The sequence below is a fragment of the Rhinolophus hipposideros genome, assembly GCF_964194185.1.
Source record: "Rhinolophus hipposideros genome assembly, chromosome: 3".
In the NCBI taxonomy this organism is placed as follows: domain Eukaryota; kingdom Metazoa; phylum Chordata; class Mammalia; order Chiroptera; family Rhinolophidae; genus Rhinolophus; species Rhinolophus hipposideros.
The window spans coordinates 47,803,578-47,816,636 of record NC_138049.1 but is presented as its reverse complement, the minus strand read 5'-3'; the positions used below and the strand labels follow the sequence as shown (position 1 = coordinate 47,816,636).

Sequence of the window (13,059 nt, the reverse complement as noted above, 5' to 3'; positions counted from 1 at the left end):
CATTTGTAAAATACACATACCTATAAATGTATAAACAGAAAATAATTTAGAAGGTTATGTACCAAACGTTACAAGTAGTTATATCTGAGTTGTTGGATTGTAGGTGATTCCCCCTCCCTTGTCTCATTAGGGAGATGACCTCAGGGATGATGCAGATGCCTGACCACTGCGCTGTACACCTGAGGCTGAAGCTGAATAATAATGAATGTCAACTCCTTGGCTTTTATATTCTAGTCATTTCACGATACCAAGACTTCTCTGAACTTACCAAGCTGGTTCACAACTCCTAAAACCTGCTTGGATTTTTTGTTGTCCCCTTTCTCTACTTGGCAAATTCCTACTCATTATTGTTTGAGGAGCAGCTAAAGCCTAAAGTATGAGCTCCTGAGTACCACAAATTTCCCTCCATCTCGGGACTGGGTTGATCACTCCCTCCTTTGTGCTATCACTGCACCTTGTGCAAAACGTGCATAATCTCTTTTATACTATTCATTTACTTGCTTTCCCCACTAGCCCACTATCATTCAAGGGCAAGCACTGTTTCACATTTGGCTTTGCACTCCTGTCATCTAACAGTGCTTGAAATGTGACAGATAATGAATAATTATTTGTTTTTTGTATAATTACTTGCCAATTGAATGAATGTGGTTTTGGTCATTGGAAGAAATTAGTCTGCCAAAATCTTATGGGTCACCTCTACTAACCCTAATAAATTCAGAAAGAAATAGGTCAACTCTTTCTCCAAGCAAGGCTGAGGATAATTTCTTTGATCGTTTTAATTTTCTGGCTATCAACTTGATTCCCAAAGTACAAAAACAGTAATTGCTAAAAACAGCCATGCTTATTTTTTCCCCACGATTCCCAAGGGCAGGTACATTATTTCTTTTACTTTTATCTTTTGCCCTTTACCCTTTCCTCTTTCTGGCCTCTGATTTTGTCTCAGAGGTTATTTAGGGAATTTGTTTTTCTCTCTTAAACCACAAGAGTTACTGTAGATCAATGGTCCAGTCAAAAAGAATAACACAAACATAAAGAAAACCGATGAGCAGTTTACAGTTCATTTGCTGGGAACTTCTTTCTAAGGATCATTATTTGTCCACCAAATACTCTTTTCTATAGCCCTCCCATAAATCATGTGCAACTTAATGCCATGTCATGAGGTTTTTTCTCTTCTCTATCCCCTCACAATCTTAATAAATGACTTAGAAATTCCCTTTCCTTAATGTCTTATCTACGTCTTGAAATAAGGTGGCATTCTGTAAAGGTTAGTTTTCCCCTTATTCAACCTCTTGACATTAGAGGTCCCAATAATGTTTCTTTACCCCAAATATTACATGGAACTTTTGAGAGACTCTTCCAAGTAACTGCTACCTATTTCAAAACCCACCTTTCCTTACTCATAGTTCCAGAGTCGTCTTTAACACTGAAAACTGCCTTAAGAGACCAAACTGACTTTACCTCAGAGCTTAACCTACCGAGCAATTTAAGATTTAAGAAAATTAGGATCTCCAATCGTTGTTAGGAACTACTTTTCTTTAAATTCTGACCACTACCCCTCAAATTTATTCTTACAAAGTAATACAGGATTATAAAATATACTGGTAACAAACTGATAAGCAAACAAGCAAGCATTTATTTTGTTATTAATAATAACCAAAACCATCCTCAGAGGTGTAATTCCAATCATTTAAACCTTACTGCTTCATCATCTTTGCTTTGCTTTTCATCTTGCTCTCTATCAGAATCTCTGTCACTACCATCCTCCTTTTCACTTTGGGAGTCTCTATTGGTTTCTTCTTCTTCAGAATCACTGCCTTTATCAGAAACTTCGTCTTCCTCTTCTTTTACAGCAGCTTCCTAAAAAGGAAAAAACAACCACAAACGTTCTGAGTATCTCAATGAGTATCTTACTCTGAGTCCCTGAAGGTAACTTACTGTCATATTTGAACTGGCTCAAGATGATAATTTCACCATTCATATAGAATTTTAGAGAATTATAAACATTCTTATTCATAAATATGTGGGAATCAGACTGAAGGCTTTAACATTTAGCTTATTTGTCAATTATTTTATTCATTCTTCATAGTTTGTAAAATAAAAGTTCTATTTGCAAAGCATGCTACCACAATGGTTGAAACAGCTTATCTTTCAAAAACATCAACTATGCAATACATTTTATTTGAGACGGGGAAATGGGAAGTTTATAGAAAAGTATTGTTTGCGGAGTTTAACATTATCTTCTAAACTGACAGAGTACAATGCAGCAAAGAAAGCCAATATCCCAGACAAAATAGTTACTAGTCCATTTCAAGAAGAAAAGAAAAAGCGAATTAAATGCAAAACAAAGTAGAAATAAATAAAACAAACCAGAAGCCAATTAAAGAGAAAGCAGATATACAAAAAGAAAACCCAAACAAAAGTTGGTTCTTTGAAAAGATTAACAAAATTACCAATATTAGGAATAAAAGACGTAACTATAGATCCAAAAGACCTTAAAAATAAAGGATATTATGAATAGCTTTATGTCAATAAATTTGATAACTCAAGAGGAAATACACAAATTCCTTGAAAAACACGAGTACGAAAATTGATATAAGAATAAAGGTTGAATATGTTAAAGACAAGAACTCTGTAACGAAGCCCCTTTTTAAAACTCTAAGCCCATATGGCTTCTCTCGATAATTCTTCCAAATAAGAAAGAAATCCAACCTTACACACTCTCTTCCAGGAAAGAGAGACCACATCCCAATGTGTTTACTGAGGCCAGCACAAACCCAATACCAAACATGGCAAGGATATTACAAGAAAGGAGAATGACAAACCAATATTCTCTCATAAAAACAGATGCAGGAATCCAAAACAAAATATTACACTGAATGTTATCAAATCCAGATAAATATAAAAAAGGATACCACATTGTGATCAAATGAGATTTGTTCTGGGAATGTAATGACTGTCTAAAAATTTTTAACGTGTCCATACAATTCACCCCATTAACAGAAAGAAAATCATACAATCACCTCAATAGATGGAGGGACAGCATTTAATAAAATTCAGTATCTGTTCATGATAAAAATTCTCAGCATGGGAATAAAAGGAAACACTTCCTTAACCTGATAAAGAATATCTACAAAACCCTATAGTTAACACCACACTTACTAGTGAAATGTTTGCTTTCTCCCTGAGATCAACAAGAGAAGGGTGACCACCATCTTCACTTTTAATCAACATTACATTGAAAGTTCTAGTTGGTATAATAAGGCAGAAAGGAAAAAAGAGCATAAAGATTAAAACGAAAAAGAGTAAAACTGTCTTTATTCACAAATGGCATAATTGTGTATATAGAAAAACTTTTCAAACATGTCTACAAATGGTTAGAATTATTATCAATTCATCAAGACTCCTTGATGCAAGATTAATATTTAGAAAGCAACTATATTTCCATATACCAGCAATAAACATTGCAGAATGAATTTTTTTAATGTTATTTGCAATAGCACCAGAAAATATCAAATACATAGAAGTATGTCTAATGAAAGATATGCCATACCACTGTCACTGGAAATTATAAAAAACTACTGAGAAGAATTTAGGAAGATCCAAATTCATAGAGATAAGCCATGCTTGACTGAAGACTCAGTATTGGTAACGTGAATTCTCCCCATATTGAACCACAGATTCAATGCAATACCAGTCTAAATTCCAGCTGCTTTTTCTTTGGTGGAAACTGTCAGGCTTATTCCAAACATTTAGAATGCAACGGATCTAAAATAGTCAAGACAATTTTGAAGAAGTGAAATAAGAATTGAGGACTGGGAGGGCCCGGTGGCTCAGGCGGTTAGAGCTCCATATTCCTAACTCCGAAGGCTGCCAGTTCGATTCCCACATGGGCCAGTGGGCTCTCAACCACAAGGTTGCCAGTTTGATACCTCGAGTCCCGCAAGGGATGGTGGGCAGCGCCCCCTGCAACTAAAGATTGAACATGGCACCTTGAGCTGAGCTGCCACTGAGCTCCTGGATGGCTCAGTTGGTTGGAACGTGTCCTCTCAACAACAAGGTTGCCGGTTCGACTCCCGCAAGGGATAGTAGGCTGTACCCCCTGCAACTAGCAACAGCAACTGGAGCTGAGCTGCGCTGCACCCTCCACAACTAAGACTGAAAGGACAACTTGACTTGGAAAAAAAGTCCTGGAAGTACACACAGCTCCCCAATAAAGTCCTGTTTCCCTTCCCCAATAAAAAAAATTTAAAAAATTCCCAGATTCATAATTAAAAAAAAAAAAAAGAATTTGAGGACTTACACTACCGTATTTCAAGACTTAACATAGCTTTTTTCGCAACGGGTTTGCCGCCAGAACACAGGTGTAGTGAAAACCACCGCTGAATCTAACCCAAAATGGGAAAGGAAAAGACACACATCAACATCGTTGTCATTGGACACGTAGATTCCGGCAAGTCGACCACTACTGGGCATCTGATCTACAAATGTGGTGGGATCGACAAAAGAACCATCGAAAAATTTGAGAAGGAGGCTGCTGAGATGGGAAAGGGCTCCTTCAAGTATGCCTGGGTCTTGGATAAACTGAAAGCTGAACGCGAGCGTGGGATCACCATTGATATCTCCCTGTGGAAATTTGAGACCAGCAAGTATTATGTGACCATCATCGATGCCCCAGGACACAGAGACTTTATCAAAAACATGATTACAGGCACATCTCAGGCTGACTGTGCCGTCCTGATTGTTGCTGCTGGTGTTGGTGAATTCGAAGCAGGTATCTCCAAGAATGGGCAGACCCGTGAGCATGCCCTTCTGGCTTACACACTGGGTGTGAAACAACTAATTGTTGGTGTCAACAAAATGGATTCCACTGAGCCGCCTTACAGCCAGAAGAGATACGAGGAAATTGTTAAGGAAGTCAGCACCTACATTAAGAAAATTGGCTACAACCCTGACACAGTCGCATTTGTGCCAATTTCTGGTTGGAATGGTGACAACATGCTGGAGCCAAGTGCTAACATGCCTTGGTTCAAGGGATGGAAAGTCACCCGTAAAGATGGCAGTGCCAGTGGAACCACACTGCTTGAAGCTCTGGATTGCATCCTGCCACCAACTCGTCCAACTGACAAGCCTTTGCGTCTGCCCCTCCAGGATGTCTACAAAATTGGTGGTATTGGTACTGTCCCTGTGGGCCGAGTGGAGACTGGTGTTCTCAAACCCGGCATGGTGGTCACCTTTGCTCCAGTCAATGTTACAACTGAAGTAAAGTCTGTTGAAATGCACCATGAAGCTTTGAGTGAAGCTCTTCCTGGAGACAATGTGGGCTTCAACGTCAAGAACGTGTCTGTCAAAGATGTTCGTCGTGGCAATGTGGCTGGTGACAGCAAAAATGACCCACCAATGGAGGCAGCTGGCTTCACTGCTCAGGTGATTATCCTGAACCATCCAGGCCAAATCAGTGCCGGATATGCACCTGTGCTTGATTGTCACACCGCTCACATTGCTTGCAAATTTGCTGAGCTGAAGGAGAAGATTGATCGTCGTTCAGGGAAAAAGCTGGAAGATGGCCCCAAGTTTTTGAAATCTGGTGATGCTGCCATCGTTGACATGGTTCCTGGCAAGCCCATGTGTGTTGAGAGCTTCTCTGACTACCCTCCTCTTGGTCGTTTTGCTGTTCGTGACATGAGACAGACAGTTGCTGTGGGTGTCATCAAAGCAGTGGACAAGAAAGCAGCTGGAGCTGGCAAGGTCACCAAGTCTGCCCAGAAAGCTCAGAAGGCTAAATGAATATTATCCCCAATACCTGCCACCCCAGTCTTAATCAGTGGTGGAAGAACGGTCTCAGAACTGTTTGTCTCAATTGGCCATTTAAGTGTAATAGTAAAAGACTGGTTAATGATTACAATGCATCGTAAAACCTTCAGAAGGAAAGGAGAATGTTTTGTGGACCATTTGTTTTTTTGTGTGGCAGTTTTTAAGTTATTAGTTTTTAAAATCAGTACTTTTTAATGGAAACAACTTGACCAAAAATCTGTCACAGAATTTTGAGACCCATTAAAACAAAGTTTAATGAGAAACCTGTGTGTTCTTTTGGTCAACACTGTAATTTCCCATAGTACTACTTAGGTAAGACTTAGAGTTGCCCATAACCTATTTCTGGTGTTACATCTGCTGAAACTAGAATTTGATAATTTGGGGTTAACATTTTCTGGGTGGGAACTTTAGGTTTTTTCACCTTGTTTTAAGGGGAGGAATCATCTGTTTACATAAAGCTATGGGAGGGGGTCTGTTGGTGCAACACTTACTAATAGGTTAGGACAGATAAGCAAAGAGTAACTTGATGTGTAAGCTAGTTTACAAAGGCCAAATTCTGTAATAAAGTCCACATGTTGCATATAAAATTTTGTATAGTTAACATCAATATTGAGTAAATTTGTTGGTATGTCAAACTTTAGTTTTTCAGTTGAATGTGAATTCACATTTACAAATACTGAGGTAGTTCAAAGAGCCTAAAGTAAATGAGGGTTAAGTAATACTGAACACTGTCTTGCTACAGTTAATTGTATACAGATTCTAGGAAAAATAAATGATACTGAAGTTGAAAAAAAAAAAAAAAAAAAAAAAAAAAAAAGACTTAACATAAAGCCACCATAATTAAGACAGAGTGACATTGGCAAAAGAATAGACCAATGAACTGGAGTAGAGGCCATAAAGAGATAGGTACATATACAGTTACAGTCACTTGTTTTACAACATTGCATTTCAGGGAGGAAAGGATGACCTTTTCTATAAACGGTGCTAGAACATGTTGTCCATAATCCCTATCTCACACGACTCACAAAAATGTATTCAAAATGTATCACAGAGCTAAATATAACAGGTAAAATAATAACACTTCTGTAAGTATTATAGAAAAATCTCTCCATGTCTTTGTGTCCTTGGGATAGGCAGTGATGTCTTAAACAGAACACAAAAGCACTAACCATAAAAGACTGATAAAACAGACTTCATTAAAATTCTATCAAAAGCTAAGCTACCATTAAGAGTAAAACAGGACTCATATCCAGAATATCTAAAGGAATACTACAAATCCATAAGACAAACACCCCAACAGAAAAAGAGGATATCCAAACGACCAGTAAGCATATGAAAGGGTGCTCAATATCATTAGTCATCAGGTAAATACAAATAAAAACCACACGCAAAGATACAACAGACCCACCACAGTAGCTGAAATAAAATGAAAAAGACTAGTAAAACCAAGTATGTGAGGATGTGAACAACTAGGCTCTTATTTTGCTGGTCGGAGCATAAAATGATACAACTCTGGAAAATGGGCTCTTTCAACGAGTTAAACATAAACCTATTTTATAACCCAGTAATTCCCCTGCTAGGTACATGCCTAAGAAAAACAAATGTCCACAAAATGGCATACACAAGAATAAGCATAGCACCTTTATTCATAATAGGCAAAAAACTAGAAACAACCCAAATGTTGACCAACCACAGAACAGATAAACTGTAGTATATTCATATAATGGAAACACACACACACACTGGACTGCTGCTACTCACAATGTACATTAATGTCACGGACACGATATTGAATGAAAGCAGCCAAACCATTTCACTCACATGAAGTTTAAGAACAGGTCAAACTAATTAATAACAGAATGGGGGAAGGGTGTGGAGGTGGATGGGAGTCATTGACTGCAAAGGGGCACAAGAGAGCTTCCTATCCTAGGGTGCTGGTAAGGTTTTCTATCTTGACTGGCTATCATGGGTACATACCGTGCAATGTAAAACTTCAGGAGCTGTAAGCGTAAGATTTGAACATTTTAATGGATGTCATACCTCAGTAAAGACAATTATATAATAACAGTAATAAACTTACACTCCCAATGACTCCATTTGCCTGCTTTTGTTTCTGTTGCTTTGATTGTGATAAGGGCACAGGTGTAGGTTTTTTTTTTACAGGTTTCTTTTTTTTTGATTTAGCAGTTTTCTTGGGTCCTTTACTCTTCTGTTGCCATCCTCCTTTTGTCCTGTTTTTGTTAGTGTCACCCAGCTGTAAATCACAACATACGTACACACTCAGAAGTTATAACAATACTTTCATTTGGGAGTCATAGCAATCTTTAGGTGGAATGGCTAAGCTAAATGTTTTAAACTGAATTATTCTCCTACAGCAATATAAATCAGAGAACTAAACAAAACATTTCTATCATCAAGAAAGAGAAGTAATGAAATAAGTATTTACCCCATCTTCTGTTGGCTGTTCCTCTGCAGCACAGATGGACTGTTCCTTTTCAAATACTTCCTGGAGGCAGTGAAAAGAAAAATATAGTCTGTCAATCTGTAGTTATCTTTCAGATAAAACTGGTGATGATAGGGAGGCAGGGGGCACAGGAAACTTAGCAATTACTAAATGATACTTCAGAAGTTACCTTCAAAATATCTCACATCTCTCTTGAGTATATTTTGAAAAGTAAAGTCTACTTAAGTTTACAAATACAATGACTTAAGATGTGTAAATTCATTCTAAAGCCAACAATATTTCAGTTTAAATTTTCACTTTTATTCGAAAGTAATAAGACGTGACTATTTTAAAGTTATGAGAATTTTAATACATTACATTATTTTCTAATATTAAAACTTCGTAAGACCAATATTAGTTTATTCATTATTGTCAGTGATACTGCTCATTGGATCTGTAATGAAGTGGAATGCCAAGAAAATACACATATCCTAAAGACATATCCACCCGCCATATAATCCATTTAGAATCAGTACAGAAGCTATAAGTTTAGGATTTAAATTCCAGTAAGAATCAACAAGTAATGTGGGTTGTGTTTAACAAGCTCCCTGGGATAACTAAAGCTAACAAGTGAAAAATGATAACTGTTAGCCTAGTAATTCAGGAGTCAGCAAACTATGGCCCATTGCCTGCTTTTTAAACAAAGTTTTATTAGAACACAACCGTGCCCACTTGTGATTTCAGTAGTTGCTACAGAGACTGTATGGCCTGTAACATCTAAAATAGTTACTAACTGGACCTTTACAGAAAAAGTATGCCAACTCCTACTCTAATTCTACCATCTCTGCTTGTTTCATTTATTACTGGGTTCTAATACTTAATTACTCTGAGGTACAGTTCATACAAGAATTGGAGGATAAATACTCAATTCCTTCCCTTCCTCCAGGACAGTTTTGGTTTTTTTTCTACCAATTACCCCAGAGTGTCAATAGCCCAAGGCCAATTTTTTTGCTCATTTCTCAGGCTGGGAACTCAAAAGCATGTGGGTAGTATAAATCTGGATTGTAAACCCAATCCTGGCCCTGACTTAGAGTTTCCACTTTTCCCATCCAGAGTCCACGGCGCAAATGCTTCATTACCACTTGCTACCATAAAAATCAACATCTTTGATTTAATATATCCTACAAAATATGCTTTTCCTACCAGAGGTTTTAGACATGCCGTTTAAGTGCAGCATATGTTTTCTGCAGATGCTCAAAGACCCAGAGCAGAACAGGCTAAAACTATCACTCGTTAAACAAACTGAGTTGAAATACTATACAGTCTATTAAAAATGAGTTACAATTATAGTTGTAACTTGGGAAGTACTACAAATATGTCATAGTAACTGAGAAAAACAAGATGCAAGAAACATATACAATGTGATCGGATTTAATAAAAAAGAATGAGAAAAATAGCAGCACTCATGTATAAGCATATACATTATGCACTGTAAAGGTCCAGATAGTAAATATGAGCTTGGAGAAAGATATGAAAGGATATACACAAGACTGAATTCTGGTCATAGGGACTGACAAAGGGTTTCCTGAGAAAGGTGGATGAGAGAAGGGATCCATGAAAAATACATCATTTAACTCCATGGTTAGTCATGCCTTAGGATATGTAAAGAGGTGAGCTTCAAAACTGATCATCTCAGAATGATAAGATGTTAGATGTTAATGTCTTCTTATACTTTCCTGCATTGCCTGAATTTTTTCTCAGACAGCATGAATTTTTCACATAATTTTTTAAAAAGTTTTCAACAAAATTTTTAAAATAAAAAAATAAATAGAAATAAAAGGAGTAAACTCTCAACAGCAATCAGTAATAACCTCTCAATAGCACTTTAAAGTTTAAGAACTATACCCACATTATAGGGAATTGACAAATCATCACATGAAAAATTAATCTGTTTTTTCAACGTTTTTGTGTGAAAACAAATGTGAAAAACTCTGAAAATTAATTTAAAATTTCAAAACAGCTAACAGCACTTGCAGAATTAGATTTTGCTACTCAATATTTTTGATTTGGGAACATATAATTGAAAATGAGAAAATAAACACCAAACACCTTAACACACAATTTAAAGCATACAAATACAAACAAACAGTTTACCGCCATTGTTTGCCTTGTCAGTTTCACCAGCACCGTCACTAGGGACCCTACGGTGATGTTGTTGCTGTCTTCATCATCCAACACTGTCAGGAGAAGGGGAAGAACTGAGCGGAAACTAAAAACCAAGCTCTTCGTCAACTCAAACAGCAAAACTTAACTTACCCAAATCCATGTACTTCAGTATTTCAAACACTATATTTTAAGTTTACTCAATAAAAAATAATTTATTGTCTGTCTATTCTGTATAAGGCTCTCCAGTAGATGCCTTCAACAATGTTCTCATTTAATCCTTAAACTAGTTCTATGAAGCATTACTATTATTTCTACTTTAAAGAAGGAAGTGAGATTCAGAAATAAAGTAAAATGCCCCATGTCACATAATGGCTATGCTGGCACCCATAAGTTTCAAACCCCGGTTTTTAAAAGCAAAGTATAATGTGAGGACTACCATACCACAGCTTTCTTTCATAGTGATATAAAAATAGGATTCTGTCACTCTATTAAATTGTGCAAACTATATATTCACAAAATTTCATCTGTATGATCATTGTCTGCCTGTCAGAATAAAATAATTAAAACTAGTATTCTAAACCACATTAAAGAGATTTTGAAGATAAGAACTTCAAAATATTTATACTTAAAAATATATTTTTGAAATGTTTTTGTAATTGTTTAATTTTTTTAAACCACATTGGCCACACACAGCCCCAAAAACCTAATAACAAAATATACTTAACATTAAAATAAAATAAATTAAAATTACGATTAATAAATTAATATAACTTATCAAACATATCTTCCATTCAAATGCAGATATAATTCACTTTTTTCCTACAGATTTTATCTATTAGCATTTTCTTCACTATGTATTTCTGCCTACAGGTTTTCTAAGTTTGCCATGTTTATTTTACAGATTTAGATTAGCACACTCTGTTCTGGCCTGAACTAGCACACCACCAGTTGGAAAAGAATGACCTTCAACAACCTATAACTGCTATCTCCTCCATCATTGGCTGTGAGGTACAACAGCTGGGTATCAAAAAAGGGTACAGTAGGGTACGGTATCCTTTCTTAAACCTGGAAGTCTCCATTATCTCAAATCAAATCCGTGCTACATATTCATCAACACTGCACTGCTGTCTGTGCATGAGCACTGCACGTGAATTAACACCTATAACAATGTCTGTCACTTGGTGCTTTCAAGTGAAGAAAAGCCTGTAAGTGATTCTATACAGCCCCTGGAATGTGGGAGAAGAGCTCCACTACCTCCAGCACCGGATCAGGCAGGTGCCCCTTTCCTGCGTCTGTAGTTCTCCTACTCTCCCTCCATGAACTCTACTACTCATACTACACATTGGAACGGCACTTGTAAAAAATATAAATTGTCCATACAAAATGATATGGAATGGAATACATCATGGTGTTCTGGAGTGAGACTGAATACTCTTACCTTACATCTAATAAGAAAATCTCTCGACATTCATTTTCTAAGGAGCATATATATTTTAAAACCTTTGATAATATGAAAGAGTACCTCTTCAGTCCCAAACTAGATTTTTATTTGAATAGTTTCTGATTAAATTAGCATGGTCCTAAATGAAGCCTTCAGCTTTTAGTATTTTTAATGTTTAAAACTCCTGGACCCACAAAGAAATCCCAACACCCCACACCAAAGCAGCGCATTTTCCTACATACATCCTACACTCCAGTCGAACTGAAACTAGACTGCAGTTTACCTTCTTTTCTCAAACATCCCAGTCTTTGAGAGCCACTTGTCTCTTCTTAATTCCAACTGGAATGCAAACTCAGTACGGCAGAGGCTTTGTCCTACGCACCACTGCTTCCCCAGCACCCAGAAGAATAAATGGCACTCAATGTTTGTTGAATGAATACAATGTACAATGTCTTTGTCATTCACTTAGTACCCAGCCTACGTTTCCTTGTTTTTAATCCTCTGTTTATGGCCTATTTCCTCAACTAGACTATATAAGCCCTTTAAAGACCAAAACCATTTCTAATGCATCTTTGTATTCTTGGTTCCCCAAGAATGTTATCACAACAGTAAGTTAGTAAATGTCAAAGCTCAGAACAATGCCTCCATGAAGGAATGCAGCAGATAATCTCTAATTCTGTCACCATTCTACAATATTATTATTCAGCTATTAAAATGGGAACTCAAGGGGCAATTAAGTAGGTAGAAAAATACTCTGTTTTCTTCACTCCAAGCAGGTAGAGGTAAGTCAAGAAAAACACAGACAATATGGTAATTTTCAAGGCTTAATTAACATAAATTGGTTATTTTAAATTAATTTTAGAACTAAGCAGCTACGTCTTTCACACTAACAATAGATATAGTGTTATAAATATCTTTCATTACATCTGAAACTCTTTCATTCTTTGAAAAGTTAAGATATTCCTGAAAGTTGAACTACAAGACTCCTCAAACTGAATCCCATTATAAGGATAATAAAAGTAAGACTTTATCAGTGTTCTCAAAACTATGAAGTATACAGTACATTGTATTCCACCATAGTAAATCTGACAAGTAAACTAGTTCTGCAAAGCCTAATTACAAGTTATGTTATTAAATGAAGTGTTTTAAGAACCTTGAGCCAAACAAACGAGAGCCAGTCTATCAAAAGGGAAACAAT

The 13,059-nt window shown here is 36.6% G+C and overlaps 2 protein-coding genes across 2 annotated transcripts in view; one reads left to right on the top strand and one right to left on the bottom strand.

Annotated features, from left to right (window-relative positions):
* The window catches only part of SEC63 (SEC63 homolog, protein translocation regulator), a 68,231-nt gene that overhangs the window by 18,074 nt on the left and 37,098 nt on the right, over positions 1-13,059 (bottom strand). Inside the window, exons 14-17 of the mRNA XM_081045315.1 lie at positions 10,409-10,491; positions 8,258-8,317; positions 7,892-8,065; positions 1,699-1,857 (exon numbers count right to left, since the gene is read on the bottom strand). Coding sequence (XP_080901441.1) covers positions 1,699-1,857; positions 7,892-8,065; positions 8,258-8,317; positions 10,409-10,491 — 476 coding nt within the window. The remainder of the gene's footprint in view (positions 1-1,698; positions 1,858-7,891; positions 8,066-8,257; positions 8,318-10,408; positions 10,492-13,059) is intronic.
* LOC308492010 (elongation factor 1-alpha 1) lies at positions 4,336-6,601 on the top strand. Its single transcript, XM_081036276.1, has one exon. It carries the CDS (start codon positions 4,396-4,398, stop codon positions 5,782-5,784), a length of 1,389 nt encoding a protein of 462 aa, XP_080892402.1. The 5' UTR covers positions 4,336-4,395; the 3' UTR covers positions 5,785-6,601.